The sequence below is a fragment of the Sarcophilus harrisii genome, chromosome 5, assembly GCF_902635505.1.
Source record: "Sarcophilus harrisii chromosome 5, mSarHar1.11, whole genome shotgun sequence".
Lineage (NCBI taxonomy): Eukaryota > Metazoa > Chordata > Mammalia > Dasyuromorphia > Dasyuridae > Sarcophilus > Sarcophilus harrisii.
Window position 1 is genome coordinate 177524689 of NC_045430.1, and position 26361 is coordinate 177551049.

Here is a 26361-nt window from a genome sequence, read left to right on the forward strand (position 1 = left end):
ACTCTAGCACCTTTTGTGCTTTTATCCTTAAGCAGCTTTTCTAAAGTCACCTTAGAATGCCGATTCAACCACTTCTGAGCCAGTTATCTTAGCTAGTTAGAACAGAAGTCCCAATCAGGCTGAAGAAAACCACATCCACCTCTGAGGCTGTACACCCAGCAGTCTTGAAAAGATCCGTGTAACTCAGAAAGCCCCTCCTTATGTTAGTAGGTTAGTACTAAAGGTCATTGGAGCACTGATAACGAAGGTTGGGTAGCTGGGCTCCAGGACCTTGTTTAGTAGGAATATCCGTCTAAACTGTGATCATCAGAGTTGATGGGTCAGATGCTGGATGGAGAATGTGACCAATCCTCAAACAGACACATGGCGCCACAATGGTCAAGGATGCCTCTTGGTATCATAACCTCCTTTGTTGGCAAACTAAAAAATGTTGAATCTGAGCCAAGGCCCTATAACTAGAGTTTGTGGTCTCTGTTCTGCCTGCCAGGAGATTAGTGCTTCCCAAATTAGCCCTCCATTCTCCCGGCCCCAAGCTCTGCTCCTGGGCAGCTTTGTTTCCTTCCTCTTCACAGGCATGAGAAGGACCTTGCATTTTCAGTCTGTAATAAGTAAGAACCGATAGACATATGTTTGAGCACCAAGCCCCTGGTTTTGATCTCTCACCTATTTTATGGAAAAACTGAAATGAGATAGTTTCTAAAAGACTTTATGAAGCAGTTTTAATAATAATTCCCCTCTCCCCTACCCTCCACAGACCTAGGTATTCTGATCTGGACATGTCCTAATTCTGTTTCCTCAACTATAAAATTGAGAGGGTTGGCCTAATTACTGCAATTGCCTAACTTTAGCAAATGAAGACTGCCAGGCTTGGGATCAGGAGGACTTGCATTCAGATCTGGCCTGTAATTTGGGTGAGTGAGTTAACCTATTTGCCTCAGTGTTCTCATCAGCAAAATGCACCAGAAAAGGAAATGGCAAATCATGCCAGTATTTTGGCCAAGAAAACCACAAATAGGGTCACAGAGATTCAGGCACAACTGCAACAACCAAAAACAGAGACAAGTGAATGAACTAAGGTTATAATATGGTTTGTGGAATCCAGAATGGGAAGGAACTGCAGAGGTCATCTAGTCTAATCTTATTGTATAAATAAAGTGATATGTTTCCCAAATGAGAGTGACTTATCCAAGGTTAGCAAAGGTGGGAATAGACCCAGGTCTCCTAAATCCAAACTTAGGACTCTCTCTAAACGAGGGATGCAAAGTGAGATGCAAAATGACTTGTCTAACTGCACGCAATGATTTAGTTGAACTGGGACAGGAACCCTGGTTTTCCAGTTCTCAAGTCCAGTGCTCTTTCCATCAGGAAGACTAGGTTTCCTTTCTATTTAAGAGGTAGCACATTTGGGTTGAGCAGACAAAGAGGTCATAAAATTCATCTCCTCACTCTTCTATCTCTCTGTCCAAACTACTGATTGGTTCAGCAGGTAAAGAAAAAACATGGAGCTCTGGGAGTTGTCGATCCTCACTCACATTCTCACCCCAGGAAAACAGAAGAAATTGGTGGGGGGGAAGGGAGGAAGAAGGCAGAATAATTAGTTCTTTAATAAGAGACACTCGTGGGTTGTGCTGTGGCAGGTTTTTCACATTGAGTGGGGCTAGGCGTGGGTTTTGTCCTGTCCCTCAACACCCTCCCTTTTCTCCTTCACAATGAATTGTAAAATAAAGTTTGGCTCTTTTGGAATCTGACTTATTTAACAAAAAAAAAAAAAAAAAAAAAAAAGACAGAAAATCAAAGTTTTGGCCTTAAGCCTGGTGCTTCCTTAGAAATCATGGCCTAGTCTGTGAAAGGTATGTGGAAAGAAAAAGGGAGAAAGGGAAGACGACGAGGAGAAGGGATAAGGGAACAGGTTTTTTTCCCAGGTATGGTAATTCTTGTCTGTTCTTTGATAGCCCTCCTGCCTCCATATCTGTTTTGGAGAAAAAATAGAAGGGAGGGAGGGAAAAATCATTATTGTTTTATGGCATGGCCCATAGAAAAACACTGGATTGAATCCTAGGCTTTTATTTTCACATCCCATCCACATCCCACCCTGGCCACATTGCCTTCCTTTTCCCTTTCTCTTTGTCTCTCCTGGTGTGTGTGTGTATATATATGCATGTATGTGTATCCTCTTCTACATAATCCCCACCCCACTTTCCACACCTTTAGACCCAGTAATGAATCTATGTTGTCTTATAGGTCAAATCTCCAGACCAAAACTTCTTCCTTGGTCCACCATCCCCCTCTTTTAATGTTCCCTATTAGAATATAAACTCCTTTAAAGCAGGGATTACTTCTCCTTTGACATTTATATTACTATATATATGTGCATATTATATATATATATATATATATATATAGTGCTAAATATCGATAACTTTTTTTCATTCTTTCATTATTTACCATACTATCTATGGGGAAGGATTGGCAGAGAAAGGTTCTGGGGGTGGAGGAGGAGTTAAAAGTTTAAAAAAATAGAAATGAAACTAAGACAAGTACCAAAGCAAAATGGCATGACCATCCCTCCTTCAAAAGTCACCATGCACCCTCTATGATTGATGTGATTTATGAATTAGAATCAGAAAATCTCAGAGTTGGATGATACCGTTAAATATCTCATAGCTCAACCCTCTTTGTACAAGAATTCCTTTATAACTTCTGTTTAAATTTGTTCAATCCTAAATATCTATCAAGGCAAGATTGAATAGTTCTTAGTGCTGGATAGGTTTAATAGATTGATCACCTATTGAAAGTAGCCCCAAAGGAGCTATGGGAAGACAGGCTTTCGAACTCACTGTTGATAGAGCTGTTAATTGGCCCAAAAGTTCTAAAAGACTATTAGGATTGTACAAGAAAAGTTATCAAATTGATTATACTTGTGTTTATGCTCCAAAGATGTTAATAAAGCAAGACTAATTCTCAGATGTTTAAAAGTTCATAACCATATTATTTATAGTAAAAATCTGAAAAAAATGCATTTCCAGTAATGTAGTCTGGGAACAACTATAAACTGTACAAAATACAATATTATTGTTCTAGAAGGAATAGTGAATCTAGAGATGTCAAAGAAACTTTTTGTATGAAGTGATGCAAAATTAAGAATATCTTTGTACTAGAGTACAAATGTGGTAAAGACAACACAAAAAACCAACAACACTCAGCTCAAAGATCCTTTTTTTTTTTTTTTCCCAACAGTGACCCTGTGGATAGTAAAACATTGAAATTAAAAGATGTATCCTGTTAACAATCAGTAAACTGCAAAGGTGAATTTAGTAATTAGTCTAATCACTTAACAGGTTCTGTTTAATGATTTTAGGGAAATGTACTGGGGAGAAAGCGTTGTTTGAATGTTTGGTAGATATATTCTTTTGTATCAAAGCAAAATGTATCTCTAACAGAGGTAATCAAGGGAGCCCTGCTCTGATCCACTCTAGCCTGAGTACTTTCCATAGAGCTAAACCTTATAATTGGCCCATTTCTGAGAACATGTGTACTGGCCTTGTGCCAAAAAACTTTTTCAAACAGAGGTTCCCTATAGGGCCTTTGGTCCCCATGATGGAGTTTGAGGGAAAAGGGCAAAAAGCATTAATCACTAAAGAAGATGAGCTACTCAGTAGAATTCCAAGAAGAGAAAATTTCTGCTGTTGCTTCCTCTTCCTGTCAAACATATCAAAACTTGCAGTAAGTGCATATTTTTATCTAGATAAGGTTCTGGTTACCTCTTCTGCTGGGGTTTCTTTCCTAAATCACAGGTGATTGGATAGCAATATTGAGGTGGTTGTTTCTAGCTTTGTCAAGAATCTCATGAGTTTCAGAGGCTGAGATCTCCTGGATCCACATGCTAGTAGTTCAGCAGGCGATCTCAGCATCAGCATCTTGGAGGAGAAAAATGATGGAAGTCAGGAGGATGAACAAAAACGATGTCCCATTCTGCAGCCCACCTGGGATCGGTTAGTGAAGATCCAAGGTGAAAGTATCCATTCAGCAGATCTTCAAAATGTTTCATGTTTTGATATTTTAAGTCATCCTCCTGGAAGAATAGGAGAGATGGATCATTGTATCTTGCTTTAAATATTTGTCAGTATGCACTTATGAGTCTTCTGTCTTTCAAGCATATAGATAGAAATAAATGCTGTCCTATAGTGGATTTACTTTGTTTTTGTTTTTTTTTTTTAAAGCTTTTTATTTTTCAAAACATATGCATGGACAATTCTTTAACATTTAGCCCTTGCAAAACCTTGTATTCTTATTTTCTCTCCTTTCCTCCCTGCCCTCTCCTAGATGACAAGTAGTCCAATATGTGTTAAACATGGTAGAAATATATGTGAAATCCAATATAGGCATACATGTTTATACAGTTATTGTGCTGCACAAGAAAAATTGGATCAAACCAGTAAGAAAAAAAAAAAAGCAGAATTTAATGTAAGCAAGCAACAATGAAAAGAGTAGAAATGCTATGTTGTGGTCCACACTCAGTTCCCATGTTCCTCTCTGGGTGTAGATGGCTCTCTTCATCACTGAACAATTGGAACTGGTTTGAATCATCTCATTGTTGAAGAGAGCCACGAGTGGATCTACTTTGTATTGAAAATTGGAAAGGACCTCAGTGGCCATTTGGTGTAATCCATAAATAAAGGAATCTCTTCTATAATAATCTAATAATCTAATCTCTTCTATAACTGAAAAGTGGTCATTCAGCCCCTTCTGGTAGACTTCCAAAGAGGGGGAACCCACCACCACTAGGGATGAGCTATTCTACCTCTAGACAGCGGTCATTGAGAGGATTTCCATGACATTTGCCTCTTTGCTCCTGGTCAGACACTTGGGGGCGGAACAAAACTTGACTAATCCTTCCTTCACTTCAGCAAAATTATTGTGACTTCTTTTCTTCAGGCTCCACAGGCTCAGTTCCTTCTAGAGTTCAAGTACATGGAAAATAAAGGTGAACTGGAAACTACTTAGCTGCGGGGCCTTGGGTTTCCCATCTCTAAACCCCAATTTATTCATCTGTAAAGAGTCTGGACTCGATGTTCTCCGATCCTTTGCTGGAAATTGTAGGAGAGGGAGAGACACCTGGGGACAAGCCCTGGAAGATGCTTTCTTGAAAGGCTCAGTTACAGCCCGGGTGGGGGAGGGAAATGACAGCTTAAAACCCCTCCCTTTCAGAATTTAGAAAAACTGAGTCTCAGATCCGGGAATGGCTGGCCGGGGGAGCCGAGGCCTAGAGACCCGGCGGTACTCCGGAGAGCAGAAGTACCCTAGCCCGGGGCTGAACAACTCAAAAACTGAATGAGCCCCAACCTCCGCCCCGCACATCCCCCCCGACCAATCCCACCTCGGGGTGGAGCTGCCGTTAGGTTGCCTTGGCCAATAGAGATGGGGGGCGGGGTGTGGGGGGCTCCCGGGGTGTGAGTGTCGCGGGGACCGTTTCCCCCGGGCGTGCTGCTGCCCTGGAAGCTCTGGCAGAGCGGGCTGAACTGTCGCGGGGAGCTGCATGGAGGACCCCAACGGCGGCGGGCCCGGGGCTGGCAGCCCAACTGGGAACGGTAACAGCAACGGAGGCGGCGGCGGCGGCGGCAAGGGAAAGCAGGCGTCGCCTAAGGGCCGGGACATGTTCAAGAACCAGCGGAGGGAGTCCGAGGTGGGCAGGGGCTGCGGCGAGGGGAGGGCGGAAAGGGAGCGAGCTCCCCAGGGGTACCCGCCGGGGCCAGCCTCACCCCCGCCCCGGGCCCGGCTCTTCCCCCCGCAGGTAATAGAACCCAAAAGATCTCAAGCTGGCTGACACCTTGGAAGTCCTAGTCCAAACCGCTCGTTTTACAGATCGGGAAACCGAGCCCAAGGAGTTTGAGTGACTCGAGCACAATCACACAGGAGTAAGAAGTAGAACCAGTGGGTTTGGAACCTAAGTCCGTTATCCTTGGGGGCTTCCCTGTTCATTTTTGCCGGGCCTGGGGCCTCAGTCTTCCTGGGGACCGAGCCAGTACTACCTCAGCCCCTGGGCGACTTCATGTAGACTGGATAAATGCGTTCGTTCCTGTGCGCCTCCTTTCTAAGCTGCCCGCAAGGAACCTTAGAAAGGGATAGATGGGGGTGCCTGCTCCTTCTTCATATTGCCTGATAGTGAGTTTTATCGCGGGGCCCCAGAGTACGGGAGAGAGAAGAGGCAAAAGACCTGGGTTTAAGCCCCTACTTCTTCGCTTTGTGACCTTGGGCAAATCCTCATTCTGTTTCCTCAACTGTAAAATGGAGGAGGGTTGGGCTAGAGCTTTGGTCCCTACCAGCTCCAAAATTGTAATTCTAAAGACTTTTATACAGAAAAACATTCAGTTGGTGTTTATTGAAGGAGGGAACTAACAATTGGCTATCACCTGAAAGCCTTCACAAGGGTTACTACTAGAAGTCTGGCTTGCCCTTTGAGAGTATCTGGCAGGAGTATTTGCTGACCAGGTTTTTTCATCTCTTCCCCAAACAGAATTCTCAGTGAAATGGTGAGCAGGTTGGGTGAAAGGAATTGGATGGATCAGAAAAGTTGAATTTATGGTTTCTGGAGCCTTTGTCCAAGAGAAAGAACAAGTCTGAGCTGGGGAGCTTCCCTTCCCACAGGGGTTAATGGATCTGAACTGATCCTGAATGGATATAATCCTTTCCCATTGAAAATGGCCCATTAGGCATATAGAGTAAATCCTTTTTTCTGGGTACACCTAAGGGCTCCCCGTGAGCAAATGGTAAACCTTGTTGGGGTATGCAATGTCCCTCTCCTTTGTGGCTGTGGGTGGCAGGAAGATAGGAACTAAAGGGAGGGAAAAACCACTTGCCCATGATCATACTGATAGCATGCTCCTAAGAGAGCTGCTGGTTAGAGCCAAGGAGCCTGGGACTGCCCAGGCTCCTTTCTGTCTATCAGACTGTATGTTTTTTGAAGAGACAGTGACCCCAAGCCCCTGCAGCCTTTTAGCTTTGCTTTGACCAACCAGTATGGTTTCTGCAGGATCCCTTTCTCCTACCTGCAGAGAACAGCAGCTTAGCCCCTGTCTGCCTAGGGCTGCATCTTAATTTTTTTCATTTCTATTCTCCCTGTTCTGAAACTCTTTGCTAACTGGATCATCTCAGTGTTCATTTCCTGCCAACAGGCTGTCCTAAAAATTAGCTCTTCCCCACCTTCTCTGAGAGTCGGAGAAGCTGCCTCTCTCTCTCAATGTGTCCCCCATCATTAGTGTGTCTGGTGTCAGATATGATGACTGTTCACCTTCAGATTTCTCCTTGCCTTTTCTGGTGTGGTGAGAGAGAATAGTCCTTAGGGGAGAGAGACTTCTCAGAGTCCTAGAGCCCCTTGCCAGGTGATTACTATAGGCAGAGGCGAAGGCTAATCTTATATCTGAGCTACTAAAAGGTAGAACTTTAGACTTCTGAGTACATTTGGGACAAAATTTGACTACCTCTTCATTAAGCATGCCCAAAGCATCCTGAGATACTCCCATTCGTCAGAGCTCTGCTTGGACTCCATAGAGCATGATGTTCCTATAAAGCCTACCCCCTATTGTCCCCCACCCTCCACCCCAAAACAGTTTGTCTTTCTTCACTGGATTTCAGTGAAATTCTTTGCAGGCAACTAAAATGTGCTTTCCCTTCTTACTGATGCCTCATGTGCTCATATTAGTGTCCTTGGTAAATACTGTTACTTAGATATTCGACTTGGGTCATGAATCACGCATAGCCTAGGAGTAGGTGATTCTCATATCCATACCCACAAAGATGGGATGAAACATTGCTTGTGCAGGGACATCATTTGACTGTTTCTTTTCCCCTACCGCCCCTCCAAGCCCTAATTGAGTACAATGGGTACAATTATAGAACCTATGAGCTTGCCAAGGACCTTGATCCCCTTAGCTATACCATGGGATGGTTCACGTATGGACCCCTATTGCACCATCTTCCATCTCTGGGAGGGGCATTCACATGGATGAGAATTCTTTGGGATTGGGACTTTTTTAATCCTCTACTAAGAGTCTTGCTACCTTTATGAGTACAGCTATCACTGCATGCAGTGCCTTTACTCCATACCATTCAATAGAGATCAGAAGTATTACAGCAGAAGAAATCATTTGAGTTTCATTCCGCCCCCCTCATCTATGTACAGATCAGATCAGTGAAGCCTGGAGAGAATGACCTGCCTAAGATCTGCTACATGTGGACAGTGGTTTGGCAGCATTTGGCTTTCCTGGGGGGCTCTCCATGAGATAGGCAACTCTTCAGATACCTGGCCTCTCACCTCTCCTCAATCTTCTCTCCCTCTCTCCCTCTCCCTCACCCTCTCCCTCTCTCTCTCTCATGATCACCCTCTCTCTCTCCCTCTCACAACCTCTCCAGTAGACCTCTCCTTTCCTCATCTCTGACCCTCGATCCTCCTAGCTCCTCATTGCACCCTCCTCTCTCTCTCTGGCCATCTCACCCTGCCCCTCTTCCTCTCCCTCCCTCTCCCCTCCCCTCTCTCTCTCCCTCCCCCTCTCCCCTCTTCTCTCTCCTCTCCCTCCTCCCCTCTCCCTCTCCCCTCTTCCTCACAGCCTCTCCCCTTCCTCTCCCTCTCCCTCTCCCCTCTCCCTCTCACCTCCCTCTCCCTCTCCCATCTCCCTCCCCTCTCCCTCTCCCTCTCCCTCCCCCTCTCCCCTCCCCTCTCTCCTCTCCCTCTCCCTCCCCCCCTCTCCCTACCCCTCTCCCTCTCCCTCTCCCTCCCCCTCTCTCCCTCCTCCCTCTCCCCTCTCTCCCTCTCCTCTCCCCCTCCCTCTCCCCTCCCTCTCCCCCTCCCTCTCCCCCCCCTCCCTCTCCCCCTCTCCCTCCCCTCTCCCTCTCCCTCTCCCTCTCCCTCTCCCTCTTCCTCTCCCTCTCCCTCTCTCTCTCTCCCCCTCTCTCTCTCCCTCTTCCTCTCCCTCTCCCTCTCTCTCTCCCCTCTCTCTCTCCCTTTCCCTCTCCCTCTCCCCTCTCCCTTTCCCCCTCTCCCTTTCCCTCTCTCCCTCTCCCTCTCTCTCTCCCCCTTTCTCTTCTTCCCCTCCCCATTCCTCTTTCAGTGCTTTAGTTTCCTCATCTCTGAATTCCCTATATCAATGAAAATGTAGGTCTGTGATTTTTATAAATTCCTATTTTCCTTCAGATCAGCGCTTTCTCTTCTAGTTTTGTTTGTAAGTTGAAATGAATAGGATATATGCTATGATTTTCACATCAGCTCCTTTTTCCACTTCTCTCCGTGCCCTCAGTTTCCCTTTTTGTATCCAGTCTTTAAGACTAACCACTGACTTTTTCTCTTGAACTTTGATGTTGCTTGGAAAGGGTAAGTAAATGTCTGAACAGGCCTCCTTCCAGGTGAGAGGACCAGGTATGATCTTCTTTTGCCTTTACTCTGGCTTTGGTCTGCTAAATCAAGGGAAGTTGGGGGTGGGAGAAGGCAATGAAGAAGGAACCCAAGCAGTCTTTGAAAAAGGTTTCTCCATTTATATAACCAAGGCATCTCCATTTCAGGGCTCGGTGGACTGTCCCAACCTGGAGTTTGAGTATGGGGATGCTGATGAACATGGGGCTGAGTTATCAGGTACAAGGGAAGGGTGGGGATGGGAGGGAAGAGGGAGGTTCGAGGTTCTATGGGTCAGCCTCTCCCACTAGTGACCCATGATCTCAGATTTTCTGTCCAGTCTTCTCTGCAACTCAGTAAATTTGTGATGTTTGTTCCTCTCCCTTTTCTCTCGATTTGTTTGCTTGTTCTTTTCTTTGCTCCTATTGGTTGATTCTTCCCTTAATTATTTATTGATGACCTAATTTCATATATTCAGCAAATATTTTTCTTTATACATATTTTTATATTTATAATTTTTAAAATTTTTAAATAACTCATTTTTTTTCTTCCTTCTACTTTCCCCTTACAATTGGGAAAAAAAAGAAAAAAACACATAACAAATATACATACTCAAGCAAAACAAAATTTCCTCATTGACAATGTTCTATAATATTCTCTCTAAAATGTAATGTTCTCTGTTGAGGTTTTTTCTGGGGTCTCTGAAGGCAGCCTTTCTGTCAGTTCAGTTGTAATCATGCCAAATGCAGCCAGGGATTAAGGTCCAAATCCTTTATTGTCTCTTTTAAAGTCTTGTCTCCTTTCCTGGGGCCCAGTTAGCTTTCTTAGAGGCCTCTCTCCTTGGTTCTGTGGGCTTGAGCTCCTGCCTCCTTCTCTGCCCTCTGAATCTCTCTGAAGGTCTCCGAATCCAAAAGTTTATGTTTCAGCTTCCAACCACCCCAAAAGTGGATGATGAAATGAATCTGTCTCAGCCTCTGAGAGCTTCTAGTGAGCTTTTCCTTTCTGGCCCTGACAGCTTCTGCTTATATGCTCCATACTAAGTACACAACAATCATTATATCACTAGGAAACCATTATTTGTTGTAGGATTAAATCAATACTAAACTAGATTTAACCATTGTCTCCTCAATTCCACTTAGTACCTTGTTTCAAGTTCTGGCTCATAACATCTCCTTGTAGGATTAAATCAATCATATTGAACCATGTTAATTAGATAACTATTATCTCTGTCAATTCCACTGACTTGGCACCTTGCAAGAATCCTTTGTTTCAAGTTCAGAGTTCTGGCCCGTAACACTGTCCAAATATATATATGCCAGGTTTTGCATCTTGATTCTGTCCTTCTTTAGATATGGGTAACATGCTTCATCCTTGGCCTTGAACACGGCATGTGTTAATTTACATTCAGTCTCCCTAGATCTTTTTCTGGATGCAGATGGTATTTTCTGTCCAAAGTCTATTGGGATTGCTTTGAATCATTGAACCACTGAGAAGAACCAAATCTTTCATAGTTGAGCATCGCACAATTTTGCTGTAATTATGTACAATGTGTTTCTGATTCTGCTTGTTTTGCTCAGCATCAGTTCATGTAAATCTTTCCAGGCCTTTCTAAAAATCAGCTTGTTCATCATTTTTTATAGAACAATAATATTCCATTACCTTCGTGTACCACAGCTTGTTCAGAGTTAAGTTTTTCAAAGTTACTTTTCTTTATAGGATTATTGTCACTGAATAATTATTTCTCTGCTTCTGCTCATTTCATACAAGTCTTTCCAAGCTTCTCTCAACTTATCCCTTTTTTCATTTTATGCCATAATTTACACTGTCTGTTTTCTGAAAACTCCTCCAACATTTGTCATGTTCTTTTTGTTTGTTTGTTTGTTATCTTTGCTAATCTGATAGATATAGAATGGAAACTCAAAATTGCTTTAATTTGAATTTCTCTCATACTTAATGTAGAGGGGCATGCTTTCACATGGTTGTCGAGAGCTTGGATTTCATCATTTGAAAATTGCTTGTTTCTTCTTCTTTCCCCCCTCCTTTTTTCTTCCTGTCCTTTTTCTCTTTTTTCTCTTCCTTTCTTCCTTTGTTCCTCCATCTCCTTTACTCTTTTCCTTCTTTTCCTCTCCTTTCTTTTCTTTCTATCATTTTTTCTTCCTCTCTTCCTCCTTTCCATTGCCTTTCCTTCCTCTCTCCCTCTTTTTTTCCTCTCAGTCTTTCTTTCTTCTTTCCCTCCTTTCTTTTTTCCCCTCTTTCCCCCTCTCCTTTCTTTCCTTTTTTTCCTCCTTTCCTTCCTTCTCCTTCTCCTTCCTTTCCCTCTTTTTGTCCTCTTCCTGTATTTCCTCTCTTGTAGCCCCCCCTTTCATTATTAGAAATATCTGGGGCAGTAGACCATATATATAGATATAATTTTTCATGTTTTATTTGTTCCCCTGAAATCTTTTACCCCAAATCTTGTGTTGTGATATTTAAAGAATATAAACCCTACAATGTGAACCTGCAGGATCCAGCCAAAACAGCCTGAATTGTCAAAGACAGTGGCCTCTGCATGTACACTACCCCCCCCCTTGCCACACCCCCATCCTGGGATATTCCTAAAACTGTAGCTGAGCAAATCCCACTCATCTGTCAGAACTGGGCTGGTGCTTTTCAGTTGTTTGTTTTTTAGCTCAGACTGAGTGTGCTCCCTTCAGTATTTAAAGACCTCAATGTTCAGTGAGGTACGAATGCCAGTTATTAATAAGTAGCTCCCTTCGTGCCTGGGAAAAAGATGAGGTGAAAATTAAATTTTCTGTCACATGGAAGTGATACTTTAAGGCACGTTTCTCTCAGAAGAAGACACATCTTTTGAGAAGTTCTTAGGAATAAATGCAGAGGAAAATGCCTTGATGAATGACAGGGAGAGAGAGAGAACAAAGTAGCTCTATCCTGCCTCTTCCCCCCACCCCCATACACACCCTGAGGGACTTCGTTCTCATTTCTGCTTTATTTCCTAGATTCTGCACTCTTGTATCTTGTCATTGTGACAAAGTAGGTGTTGCCTCTGTCTGACAGCTAGGTAAATTGAGACTCAGAGAAAGAGCCATGAAAACTGAATTCAGACTCAGGCCCTGCCACTGATTAGATCTTTCATTCCTTCCTTCCTTTCTCTTTCTCTCCCTTCCTTTCTTCCTCTTTCTTTCCCTTCTTTCCTTCCTTTGTTACTATTGGGGTCAAGTGACTTATCCAGGATCATGCAGCTAGTAGAAACCTGAATTTTCTAATCTATAAAAGAAGGGTATTGCATAGGGATAATCTCTAATTCTTCCAGCTCTAAATAGTCTTGAGATCCAGGATTTGTGGGTGAGGGAGGGAGAGAAAGAAAACATGAGGGTTTTTCACATTCTAGGACTTTCAAACCTATAGTTGCTTCCTGTTGGATTCATTTGATTGCTGCAGAACACTGGCTAAATTTCATGAATTCAGCTGGGAACCTAGCTGATGAAAAGTGGCTCCAGGTCAAGAAACCTGGATTTACCAGTCTCGAGTACTCTCCATTCTTGGTATCTCTAAGTCCCTTGCCGACCCCTACGGCACATCTCTTTCTGGATTTCATTCAGTATTGATGATACAAAATTAACTTTGTTGTTGTTCAGTTCAGTCTGACTCTATAGGACTTTTATCTATAGATGTTCTTGGTAGAGATCAGTGGAATGCTTTGCCATTTTCTTCTCCAGCTTATTTACAGATCAGGAACTGAGGCAAATGAGTTAAGTGACTTGTCCAGGGTCATACAACTAGTAGGTGTCAGAAACCAGATTTGAACTCAGATTTTTCTGGCTCCAAGCTCTATCTACCTAGCTGTCTCGGAGAATTGTAATGTAATAATTCTTATTATTTATATGCAAATAACTTACTTATATAAGAAATTTATATAGAAATAATTATATAGAGACTTAAGCATTACAAAGTGTATTTGCATATTTGATCCTCACAAGAGCCCTGTGAGGTAAATGCTATTATTATTCTTATCTTATAGAAAACCTATTGGAGTCTGTTCCTTAAGTAACTTGCCCAGTTATACAACTAATAAGTTTCTGTGATGATATTTGAATTTACAAAGGGAGTTGCTGCCCAGTTGGTGAGGTAGTCCACTGTGCCTTAGAGGAGGGGCAGGCTGGGTCCCACCCATGGAGAACTATCTACCTTTAACCAGACAAATTGATCAAGGAAGTGTCGATGATGCGATTTGTTGTGTGTTCAACTGCCTTTTTTCTTTCTCTCTAGTCACATTTACTTCCCTGTCCCAGATATGATAGGAAGGAGTCCTTGAGTTCCCTTCTCAGAGAGAAACATTAGTGGTCTCTACCTGAAATAACTTCACTGTCTCTGATCTCTTTCCCCTACTTGTGTTTGTGTGACTCAGCATCAGCCCCTTTCAATATCTGTTTTGTTGTCTTTAATCTCTTGTTATTTATTTTTTATTTTTGCTGAGGCAAGTGGAGGTAAGTGACTTGCCCGGGGTCACACAGCTAGGAAATGTTGTGCCTGAGATCAGATTTGAACTCAGGTCCTCCTGACTTCAGGACTGATGCTCTATCTTGTTAATTTTTAAAAATTATTTTGCAATTCTTGTCTTGGTGGTCAATATTTCATTCCTTTCTGTAGAGGGGGATGTTTCTCAGAGAGTGCTAAACAACACCAGTGTCTTAGCTCTGCATTTTAAAAAGTGATATGGGCTTTAGAATCTGTAGAGATGGAATTGATTTCAGTCAAAATGAACAAGCCATGAGAAACTTAAGCCCCAAGAGAGTGGAATAATGGAGAGACCATGTGGTATAAGCTAAAGGTCCCTGAATCAGGAGCCAGGAGACCTAGGTTTTTAGTTCTAATCTTAGTTCTGCTACTAGCAAGCTGAATGATGTTGGGTAAATTCACTTTACTTCTCTGGGTTCATTGTTTCCTCATCTGTAGCTGTCCACTGAGCTCAGTGGACTGTAAGGAACTTCCCAGCTCTAATACTGAATCCTTGCTGTTCTGTTTCTTCTTTCTGTAACCCAAATTGGGTTGCCCTATCTATTGCAGTAGCCAGCTGGCTGGAGGAGTGCAGATTTGACTGTCTAATCGCCTGGGGACCTGGGTGGTTATTTTTAACTTTCTCCTCAGAAGGGGAGGAAGCTGGATCTGGGCAGGGCTGGGCACAGGAATGTGTTGGAAACCCCAGCTCTTCCACTACCAAAGTGCCGGTGACTTTCTATCCCCTATGTTCCCCCCACAGAACTGTACAGCTACACTGAAAACCCAGAATTCACTATCAACCGGCACTGCTTTGAAGAGGATTTCAGGACTCAAGGTGCCCCAACGCCCCTGTGATGAGAGACCCTTTCCTCCTAGGAGCCAGGGAGCAAGAGTTCTCTGACTGACCTATATGGCACTGACCTCCATTCCTCCTGTGGAAGGAACCTGGGTATAATCTAACAAGTGGCCACAGAGGAGGACAATCGTGTCTTCCTGTTCCTGAATCTCAGGAACTCCCCAGTGGTTGAACTGGTGGGAATGCTTGTGTTGGGTGCCTGGGCAATATTATATATTCAAACTGAAACCTCACTGCTCCAGAAGAGATGATGAAATAGGCCCCAGCTAAAGGACACCTGAGTTAGAGACTCTACTACCTGCATGTTCTTAGCTCCCCCCGCCCCTTTCTAGATCTGTCTCCTGCTGCCAGAAAACTGACTTCTTGGAAATTCTTTTAAATCTCTTCTGACACTCCTGTGTCATTGGCCACCTTGGACCCTGGATTCCCACTTCCTCTTCATTTCTCAGCTAGAAGGAGGGAGGTTTGAGAGTTAGAAGCAGCCTGGGATGGAAGGTGGAGAGATGGTCGGAGGAGCCATTCATTAGGCTAGGCGGGAGTAGGCCAGTTTGGGCTCACAGAGGGCACGGGGCCTCCTTTCTCCCCAGTACAAGGCAGGGGCTGGCTGGAACTGGAGGAGACCTCACAGAAAGCCTATATAATGCGTCTCCTGAACCGGTTGGAGGTGGTTAACAGGGAACAACGGCTGAAAGTGGCTCGGGCTATCCTCTACCTGGCCCAGGGTAAGTGTTTCACAAATAAACTGGGGAGATGACATACATGCTCTGAAGGGTTATTTTCTTTTTAATTTTTTTTATTAAAGTTTTTTATTTTTCATAACATAGGCATAGATAATTCTGCAACATTAGCCCTTGCAAAAGCTTGTATACCAGTTTCCCTCTCTCCTACCCCCCTCCCCACATAGATGGCAAGTAGTCCAATATATGTTAAACATGGCAGAAATATATGTTGTTAAATCCATTATATGCATACATATTTATACAGTTATCTTGCTGCACAAAAAAAATCAAATTAAAGCAGAAAAAAAAAATGATGAAAACAAAGTGCAAGCAAAAAACAACAAAAGTGAAAATGCTATGCTATGAACCACATTCAGTTCCCACAGTCCTCTCTTTGGATGCAGATGGCTCTCTTTATCACAAGATATCATTGGAACTGGTCTGGATCATCTCATTGTTGAAAAGAGCCGCGTCCGTCAGAATTGATCATTGTATAATGTTGCTGTGAACAATGTTTTCCCAGTTCTGCTCACTTCATTAGCATCAGTTCATGTAATTTTCTCTAGGTCTCTTTGAAATCATCCTGCTGGTCATTTCTTTTTTTTTTTTTTTAAATTTTATTTAATGTCCTTTTATTTACAGGTTATATGCATGGGTAACTTTACAGCATTAACAATTGCCAAACCTCTTGTTCCAATTTTTCACCTCTTACCCCCCACCCCCTCCCCCAGATGGCAGGATGACCAGTAGATGTTAAATATATTAAAATATAAATTAGATACACAATAAGTATACATGACCAAACCGTTATTTTGCTGTACAAAAAGAATCAGACTCTGAAATATTGTACAATTAGCTTGTGAAGGAAATCAAAAATGCAGGTGGGCATAAATATGGGGATTGGGAATTCAATGTAATGGTTTTTAGTCATCACCCAGAGTTCTTTCTCTGGGCGTCTGCTGGTCATTTCTTACAGAACAATAATATTCCATATTATTCATATACCACAATTTATTCAGCCATTCTCTAATTGATGGCCATCCACTCAGTTTCCAGTTCCTTACCACTACAAACAGGGCTGCCACAAACATTCATGTACATACAGGTCCCTTTCCCCTCCTTTAAGATCTCTTTGGGTTATACTGCTGAGTATAACTGCTGAGTCAAAGGATATGCACATTCTGAATTGCTCTCCAAAATGGTTAGATCCGTTCACAGTTCCACCAACAATTAATAGTGTTGTAGGATTATTTTCAAAGAGGTTGGTCCCCTGCATTGACAAGAACGCCCATTCATCCACTGGCAGCTGTAGCTATTTACTGGGGATAGTCTAAAGCTTTCTGGAGGATTTGGAGTAATGGTGCTTGGGTCTAGCTCCTCTGTATCCTGTGCCTTAAAATCTGCCTCTATCTTTCCAGGCAACTCTAGGTTAGTTCTTCCATTTACCTGGTGAGGAAAGTGATTCTGACTTGTACTCCAGCCAGTCAAAAATCAAACCCTCCTTATGTACAAACAGCCCTAGTCAAGCCCCTGGGAGGCAGAGAGGAAAGAAAATATGGGCAGGATAAAGCATGGACTAATAGGAGAGAAACATATACCACAGGTGCCTAAAAGCCAACAAAGGGAAAGGCAAGGAGAGTTCAAGTTAATATAGTTTGAGCAAAATGTCGAGGGGACTCTTGAGTCCTTGCACTGGGATGGGGTTCATCCTGGAAAAGATGACTTTTTGAGTCAAGCCTTGGTTACCCTAGAAGCAGAATATGTGGACCTTTGTGGAGACTTTATAAGAGGACATGAGCAAGAGTTGCCCAGGATGAGAAGGCATGGATAGGATGGAATCTGCACCACTATGAGAGTGCTCACTTCTATGAGGTCATGAGATCCTAGAGGGGAAATGAGTTTTTCTGGCAGGAAATGCAAGCTAATGAACAAAGAGCTGAAGAGACAAGGGCTTAGTGGAAAGCTGATTGTTAATGAGTTTGGGCTTGACCCAGGAAGCATGGCCTGCTCCCTTTTTCCTTCTCACCCACCAGTAAGATTTGGGGAAATCTGGCACCTCTCAGGGTAGGTAGAGCAAGCAGCCAGGGGAGGGATGGCCTCTAGGACCTCTACCTGATTTTTCATCCTACTTTTCCCTCTCTCAGGCACCTTTGGTGAATGTGACACAGAGGCTGACATCCTGCACTGGTCCCGATATAACAGCTTTCTCCTCTATCAAATGGGAACTTTCACTGCTTTCCTGGAGCTACTGCATATGGAGACTGAGTGAGAGACCTGTGGGATGGCTGTTCTTGGGACCAAGCTCCCCTGCTTTGGGCACGGCAGGGAGCAGGGTGCTACCTAAAGCACACCCCGGTGCTTTTCTACCTGGCCCCTTCAAAACATACATCAGCTGATTCTCTTCTACCCTTCGCTCATGCACTGGGAGTTCTTAACTCAATATAGAAACTATTTGAAAAACAGTCAAAAAAATTAGTCAATCCTTTTGACTATTTTGACAAAATTCTCTTCACACAGCTATGGTACTGATACCTAAACCAGGTAGGGTGAAAACAGAGAAAGAATAATGAATATTAATGCAAAAATCTTAAATAAAATATTAGCAAAGAGATTACAGGAGTCATCCCCAGGATAATACACTATGACCAAGTAGGATTATATTAGGAACACAGGGATGGTTCAATATTAAGAAAACTATTAGCATTATTTACCATATCAATAACCAAACTAAAATTAGTTCTTAACATAAGAAGATAAGAGTGTGAATTTGGGTAGGGAAAAAAATGACAACTTTATTTTCACATTTAAAAAAATATTTCATAGATATTGTGAATATATCCATGTTCACACACAAATTTTTTTAATATTTAAAATCATTATTCTAAGGAGGAGTCACCAGACTCCAAAGGGGTCTAGGCCCAGTGCTGTGCTAGGTACCATAAGCTGGGTAAAGCCATAATCTATATTCTTTTTTGTCGATGAGAAAATATGTGGAAAGGGCCCTGAAACCTTAAAGTTCTAGAAAAAGATGAATTAATTGTGATTATTTCATCTTTCCTGGGGGTTTTCTTTACCTAGCCTGCTCATGCTGTGGGGCGGGGGGGAGGGGGCGGGGGAACAGCAAATAGGAGTCTGGGGAGTTCTCATTCTGCCTCCTTTCTTCTCACGGCAGCAACAGCCAAGCCTGCAGCAGTGCCCTTCGGAAACCAGCCATTTCCCTCGCAGACAGCACAGAGCTCAGGTAAACAGGGATTTGTGGGTGTCTGGTCCCCAGGGCCCTTCTGACGCCCACCCCAGAGGGTGTTGTCAGTGGGGGAGCTGGATAAGAGAGGGCTGAAGTGGGAGCCGGGACTCTGGGACTCTGGTCTCGTTGTGAGCCTCGTCCGCTCTGTCGGGGACAGAGGGAGAAGTGAGCGAGCTAGGGCCTAGTGAAAACACGCAAATGGACGAGCTCAGTCCAGGGGGCCCAGAGGGATGCAGTAGCAGGGTGCTTACCACTTCCCTGCTGTTTGGCTCATTAGCCCCCGGCCTTCCTCCAGGCCACAGGGGTATCATCCTCTGCCCACTTCTTAGCTGAGGGTTCAGATCCCCAGCCCTGAGCCACAGAGAGCATTCTCCCAAAGCCACACCTGTGGAACACAGACTCTTATTTCCTCTGTGTTCTTCCCCCAGTGACAATGGCCTCCAACCTGCCTCTTCTCCCCCCGCAGGGTGCTGCTCAGTGTCATGTACCTGATGGTGGAGAACATTCGCCTGGAACGGGAGACAGACCCCAGTGGATGGAGGGCAGCCCGGGAAACCTTCCGGACAGAGCTGAGTGAGGAGTGTGACTTTGGGGAGCACCAAGGGGGTTTTGGCCTTGGCTTGTGGAGGGAGAAGCAGATGGCCGTGCTGTCTTGGGCCACAAACCTTGCCACGGCACAGACCCGGCTGCCACAGAGGGCCCCGAATTTGATGTTCCAGTCGTGGCTCTGTTGACACCTGGGCCTCAGTTTCCCCAACTGTAAAATGAGATGAGTTGGACTAGGCGACCTCGGAAGTCCCTTCCAACTCTGAATCTATCTTCCTAGGACCTATTGGCTGTTTGATATTGAGCAAATTGCTTAATTTTTCTGTGCCTTGGTTTCCTCAACTGTAAAGGCCCCAGTCCTTCCATAGTTGATAGGATAGGAATGGGGATGGTTTATAAAATGTGAAATCTTTGCCATAGTCAGGGAGGGCACATGAATTTTCGTTCAGGTTTTTTTAGTGTGGAAAGCAGTGAAAAGAGGTTTTTCTTATCTGTGTTCTGTTTTTGGTGAACTGCACTCTGACTCTTAGCCACTTGCACATTAAACAATAATATGTATTTCAATAGTAAACCTCCTTTGGGTAGGAGGGTGTGTGTGTATGAGAGAGAGACAGACAGAGGGGGTAAGATGGGGAGAGGGAGAGAGAAACAGACACACAGAGAGACAGACAGACAGAGAGGGGGGAGAGGGAGATGGGGAGAAGGAGAGAGGAACAGACAGACAGAGAGAGAGAGAGGAGAGAAATGAGGCTGGCCTGCAGGAGATGAGGGTTCCTCCTGTGACTCTCAGTACCCTCTTCTCCCCAGGCTTTGCGGTGCACAGTGAGGAGCCGTTTGTTCTCCTGCTCTTCTCCATGATCACCAAGTTCTGCAGTGGCCTCGCCCCTCACTTCCCCATGAAGAAGGTCCTGCTTCTGCTATGGAAGGTCGTCCTGGTGAGTCCCCCAGCCCCCCAGCCCCCTCCTGCTTCTTCAGACAGGACAGCTGGAGCAGTCAGTTCTGTTATCTCCCTGAGCCCCCTTATTTCCTCGAAGCTTCCTAAGCTTGGGGGAAGATTTGGGGGGACATTGGGTCCAAGCAGAGAGCTCACAGGACAAACAAAGGCATTGGGTCTCTCCTGATTGACAGCAGTTTAGAGAATTCAGTCCAAGCTTCTTGTTTCTGAAATGACGTAATCAAAGATGATGGCAGTTCCCCACTGTGATGTAGCCAGTTGGTGGGTCCCTTTCCTTTTTTTTTTTTTTTTTTTTTTTTTAATTTAATAGCCTTTTATTTACAGGATATATACATAGGTAACTTTACAGCATTAACAATTGCCAAACCTCTTGTTCCAATTTTTCACCTCTTACCCCCCCACCCCCTCCCCTAAATGTCAGGATGACCAGTAGATGTTAAAATATATTAAAATATAACTTAGATACACAATAAGTATACATGACCAAAACATTATTTTGCTGTACAAAAAGAATCAGACTCTGAATTATTGTACAATTAGCTTGTGAAGGAAATCAAAAATGCAGGTGTGCATAAATATAGGGATTGGGAATTCAATGTAATGGTTTTTAGTCATCTCCCAGAGTTCTTTTTCTGGGCATAGCTAGTTCAGTTCATTACTGCTCCATTAGAAATGATTTGGTTGATCTCGTTGCTGAGGATGGCCTGATCCATCAGAACTGGTCATCATCTAGTATTGTTGTAGAAGTATATAATGATCTCCTGGTCCTGCTCATTTCACTCAGCATCAGTTCGTGTAAGTCTCTCCAGGCCTTTCTGAAATCATCCTGTTGGTCATTTCTTACAGAACAGTAATATTCCATAATTTTCATATACCACAATTTATTCAGCCATTCTCCAACTGATGGACATCCATTCAGTTTCCAGTTTCTAGCCACTACAAAAAGGGCTGCCACAAACATTCGTGCACATACAGGTCCCTTTCCCTTCTTTATAATCTCTTTGGGATATAATCGGTGGGTCCCTTTCCTGACTCCCTCTGGGACCCAGCATTGTCTCACCTCAGACCCAGGAGAGAGAGGGAGATGGAACCCCGGTTGCTGTGGGCAGGGCCACCTTTTCCATATGTAGCGGGGAGAGGTGGACAGAGGGAAGGTTTGGAAATGAATGCTTGGGATGAAGTGTTTTGAAACTGGGGGAGGGGCTCTAAAAACTGAGCGGGCCCTAGATCTGTCCTGGCCCGGCTGCTGACTTGGTGCGGTCCGAGCTCCGGAGAGAGCATTAGTCTCGGAGTCGGGGGCGGTCTGGCTTGGGACCCAGCTTTGATATTTAACAGCTGCACCTCGGCCCCCTCCGGCCTCACACTCCTTATCCACTAAGGCTGGGCTGTGTAGAGCTCCCATCCCCATCTTCCAGGTGAGGAAACCGGGGGCTCGAGGTCAGGCCGGACAGAGGCAGGATGGCCAGACCCGGGCCCACCTCCCCACAGAGGTACAGGACACTGGGGAGGGGCAGAGAGGAATTACCTGGGCCCTCTTCCCGCCATCCTCCTCAGCCAGCCCAGCGTGATGCAGCCTCAGGGATCGGGGTCCCAGCTGTCTGAGCCAGGCTAGCACGGGCTCTCTGAGCCTCAGTCTCCCCATCTGCGCAAGGGGGTGGCCGCAGCTCTCTGTGCACCACGGCATTGCCTGGAGGCCTCCACTCTAGCAGCCCCCGCTCCCAGAGACAGCCTGGAGTCCCTGAGGCAGAAACGCTCTGCCCTTGGGGCTGCTTTCCCTGGCTGCTGCCGTGATGTGGGAGAGCGCTGCATAACCTCAGTTACTGGCACTGTTATCAGTAACTGGGCCCGAGCTTCCCTGGCCTCCCCGGCAGTGAGGAGAGCCCCCTCCCTGCCCCTTCCCCATAGTCCTGCCCCCCCCCCCATCCTCCCCAGGGGCTTCTGGCCCTCGCAGCCTTGCTCTCAGGGGGCGGCCATTTTGGAGTCCAGGCCGGGCCTTCCCCTCGGAGAGTAACGGGTGATTTACTGCTGGCTGGGGGGCCCTGGGCCCGGCGCCTAATCCTGTGTCCTCCCTTTCCTCGGGTGTGAAATGAGCTGGAGAAGAAAATGTCAAACCATTCCAGAAAGAAAACCCCAAACGGCCTGAAAAACCGGATAGGAGTGAAAGGACCGAAGAACAAAACTGCTAGGATGGCATTAGTTAGTGTAGATACAGCGCTGTAGGAAAAACAACACTTCTACGGTGTCTTTAGTTTTACAAATCATTTTTCTCACCTCGGCTTGAAAGAAACAGTGCAAGTGTTCTCATCCCCATTTTACAGACAAGGAAACTGAGACACAGGGAATTTAAGGGACTTGTCCAAAGTGTCATCGCCTATAAATATTATTAATGTACATAGTTTATTACCAAGTTTCGTTGGCCATATTGATGTTCACTATTGACCTTTTAATAAAATATTTATACATAAATATAATTCTAAGGCTATCCCTTATTAGAATCTTAAACCCCCACGTTCCTCAGAGCCACGGTTAATCCTCTAGTCATATTCCCCTTTCTCTTCTTCCCAGCCCCGTTGGGCTAGACAGTCTGAAGGTTGTCTCCCATCCCATGGTCCTTTCCCTTTCTCTCTCTCTCCCTTTAGTTTACACTGGGCGGTTTTGAGATCCTGCAGAACTTGAAGATACAGAAGAGGGCAGAATTTGGCCTGCCCCCGCTAGCAGAGGACAGCATCCAGGTGGTCCGCAGCATGAGGGCCGCCTCACCCCCCTCCTACACGCTGGACCTGGGGGAGTCGCAGATGGCTCCACAGACCTCCAAGCAACGAGGCCGCCGGGGGCGCAAGGTGAGCGACGGATCCCCAGGACACACCTGGACATCCCAGTCTGCACAGAGAACAGGGAGAGGATAGCACTCACCCTTGTGCCAGCGGCCTCTCCCACGGGGGTCCCAGGGATCGGGGCGTCTCCTCAGGAGGGTTCTCAGCGTCCCACTGGGGCAGGCCATGCTATGGGCTGCCACTCACTTGGATTTAGTTCTTCAGCCCATGTCCCCCGAGGAATGTCCGGTCAGATTCTAGCTGAATACAAACTCCTGGGCTCTTGCTGCCCAACCCTCAGGAGTCCTGAGCTGCCATGGGCCCCAGAGCAAACCAGGAAAGAAAGTGTTTAAGGGCCTCCCGCCCCAGACCCTGGAGCGGTGCCCCCTACTCTTACCTCTGCCGTGTGCATTCGTGTGCATTGGTGTCCCCAGGGGTCCCCCTGGTCCCTGCAATCATGTACATTTGGCCAGGAATGGAAAGAGTTCCAACATTTACCAGTAAAATAATAGAAGGCACAGAAAAGGTGCGTGTATCTTATGGGAGAAGTGGATGCCCCCAGATACTGTGTCCCTTTTGGGAGTCTGGTCTGTCCCTGTTCCTGGCAGGTAGTGCCCTTTGTGATTGAAGGTGGGGCTATTCCAAACTCATTTGTTCCCCACATCCTGGGCAAGGGTTCTAGAGCGAGTCATCTGCTCTTTCACACCTTGTTATTCTTGCAACTGCAGCATAGATTGCTGGCCCAGGATTAAAGGTACATAAGATGTGGGTCAGACCATGGATCTGCTGACCCACGTGTAACTCAAAGCCTTCACACCCATTTGAAACCACCTTCACTAACTGGCTGGAATGGACACTAACCTGAGTCTCACATGGGAAGGAATATGTTATTCCACATGCCTTGCCTCCCTTCCCTGAATCCTCCAAAAAAAGAAAAAAGCAATGTAGGGCTTTGGGACCTTCCATTGTCCTGGGGTGGGTAGAAAGGGCTTGTGTCTGGGCCATTTACTGCCCTTCTGTTAGTGTGACCCATTGGGAATTTCTTATACTGGGTCAGAGTCAAGGGGATAGAAAGTGGAAAACGGTGTCCTTGGAAAAGAAGAGCTAGTATGGACCCAGTCCCTTTCCTCGTGCCCCCAGCCTGCTCCTTACGGCAAGGCTGTGGGATAAGGGCTTTTCTTTCTGACCCCATTCGCCTCTGCCTTGATCCAGCAGCTCCTCACAAAGCAGGACAGCCTGGACATCTATAATGAACGGGATCTCTTCAAGAATGAGGAGCCTCCCCCCGAGGAGGAGGAAGAGGCAGGGGAAGGGGAGAGCACCCTGGATGGAGAGCTTGACCTGCTGGAGCGGGGACCCATGGTCCCGCCTCTGCCCTCCCAGACTCCTACCACAGAACGTGTGACTTTCCCTAAAGGCTTACCGTGGGCCCCCAAGGTCAGGTATGTTTGGACAGGAAGGGGAAGGAAAGGGAATAAGCATTTATGTGCTGTCTGTGTACCAGGCACTCTGCTAAACATCTTACAAACATTATCTTATTTGATCCTCACAACAACCCCACAAGGTAGATATTATTCCCATTTCATAATTGAGGAAACTGGGGCAGACACAATTTAAGTGACTTGCCCAGGACCACATAGCTAGAAAGTATCTGAAGCTAGATTTGAATTCAGGTGTTTCCAACTCTTGGCCAGAAATGGGGAAAGGTTCCTACTCCAAAAGAACAGAAAGCATATACAAGATGGGTCTTCAATGGAAGGAATGCTGTAAGACAAGGTGGGCTTGACCGGGAGATAGGTATCCTGGGTTCTAAGGTTTCTGGAGCTCTTCCCTACATTTCAGGGCCTGAGGATCGAGGCCCTTAAAGTCTCTCATGATTTGCTTTTCTATAATGCTTTGCACATAGTAAGCACTTAATAAATGCTTATTGGCTGAGTGTGTAAAGGTCTACCCTGAATTCCAAAGGTCAGGTAGGCTTGATCAGAAATGGGAAAAATTTCAACAAAACAAGCTCAATGGGGAGCCAGAAATTCTGGGTTTTAGCTACCCCTTTTTCTCTTCTTCACCCCCCAACTCCCATTCTTTCTCCCCCCCCCCCCAATCTCAGGACCTAGCTATGTAGGCCCTTAAAGATTTTCTTTTGCATTCTGTTTGTTTGTTTTTTTTTTTTTTAATGTTCCTGGTACATAGTAAGTTAATTAACAAATGCATGACTGGCTGGCTGATTTTTTCTGTTCATCTCTCTCTGCCGATTTCTTTGCTGCCCCCTCAGACAGAAGGACATTGAGCACTTTTTGGAGATCAGCAGGAACAAATTTATCGGCTTCACCCTGGGGCAGTAAGTAGCTTTGTGATCTGGAGGTGGGAGGGGAGGGCGAGAATGGGCTATATGCTATGAGATCTTGACATAAGGAGCAGAAGAAATTAGAGTTGTTTTCTGATGGCTACGGACTCATAGGATGTCAGAATTGGAAGAGACCTATCTGATTCTTCCCGAGAAACTGAGGCCCAGGGAAGTTTGGCTATGCTAGTCAGTGGCCAAGCTAGGCCTTAAATCCAGGTTTCACAACTCCGTGCCCTTGTACTGTGCTGGTGAAAAGCTGGATTTGGAGACTTCTTTCTGCTTCCTACCTTCTCTTTCTCCTTCCTCTTCAGAGCATATAAATATCACTTAAGGAGTTCCTTTCATAGTAATATCTCAGGGATAACTTCTATCTACTTGACTGAAACCTGGAAGCTCTGCCACTGATTAGTTATGACCCACAGCCTCTCCAGAAGGGCTTTCTTGTTCCCATTTTGAAGTTGCATCATACTATGATTATAATCATTGAGTCTAGATTTTTTTTTCATGAGTATTTTATTTTTCTAAATACATGTAAAGATAGTTTTCAACATTCATTTTTATAAAACTCTGTTCTAAATTTTTCTCCCTCCCTCCCTTACTTTTCCTCTCCCAAGGTAGCAAGTAATCTGATAAAGGTTAAATATATACAGTCCTTTTAAATATATTTCCATATTTGTCATGTGGTGTAAGAAAAATCAGACCAAAAGAAAAAAAATGAGAACAAGAAAAAAAAAAAAAGGTGAAAATGCTATTCTTTGATCCACATTCAATCTCCATAGATCTCTCTCTGGATGCAGATGGCATTTCCATCCCAAACCTATTAAAATTGCCTTAAAGCACTGCATTCTTGAGAAGAGCCACATCCGTCACAGTTGATCATCATATATAGATAACATCTTTTTTAAAAAAGATTTTTGTTGATAGCTTCTGTTGATACATCACCTAGATTGTCCCTTCCCTCCCTCCTTCTAGAGAACCATCTTTAAAAAAAAAGAATTTAAAAAA

The 26361-nt window shown here is 44.9% G+C and overlaps 1 protein-coding gene and 1 long non-coding RNA gene across 4 annotated transcripts in view; one reads left to right on the forward strand and one right to left on the reverse strand.

Moving 5' to 3' along the window:
* Window positions 1-3211: 3211 nt before the first annotated feature.
* On the reverse strand, window positions 3212-5403 carry LOC116419380. Its single transcript, XR_004229674.1, has 2 exons — window positions 4802-5403; window positions 3212-4072 (listed from the first exon to the last, which is right to left on the reverse strand). It is a non-coding gene; the product is annotated as an uncharacterized LOC116419380 (long non-coding RNA).
* A 53-nt stretch (window positions 5404-5456) lies between these two features.
* Window positions 5457-26361, forward strand: part of STRIP2 (striatin interacting protein 2) — a 72544-nt gene continuing 51639 nt past the window's right edge. The window contains exons 1-11 of one of the 3 annotated variants that reach the window (XM_031939043.1): window positions 5457-5683; window positions 9553-9622; window positions 14640-14714; window positions 15323-15457; window positions 17599-17719; window positions 18627-18695; window positions 19165-19271; window positions 20052-20179; window positions 22839-23039; window positions 24225-24454; window positions 25285-25350. In XM_031939043.1, the coding sequence (XP_031794903.1) occupies window positions 5537-5683; window positions 9553-9622; window positions 14640-14714; window positions 15323-15457; window positions 17599-17719; window positions 18627-18695; window positions 19165-19271; window positions 20052-20179; window positions 22839-23039; window positions 24225-24454; window positions 25285-25350 (1349 nt within the window). In that variant the 5' untranslated portion in view covers window positions 5457-5536. Of the gene's footprint in view, window positions 5684-6082; window positions 6163-9552; window positions 9623-14639; window positions 14715-15322; window positions 15458-17598; window positions 17720-18626; window positions 18696-19164; window positions 19272-20051; window positions 20180-22838; window positions 23040-24224; window positions 24455-25284; window positions 25351-26361 lie in introns of those variants that run through there. The other 2 variants (XM_031939045.1, XM_031939046.1) reach the window with 2 other exon arrangements.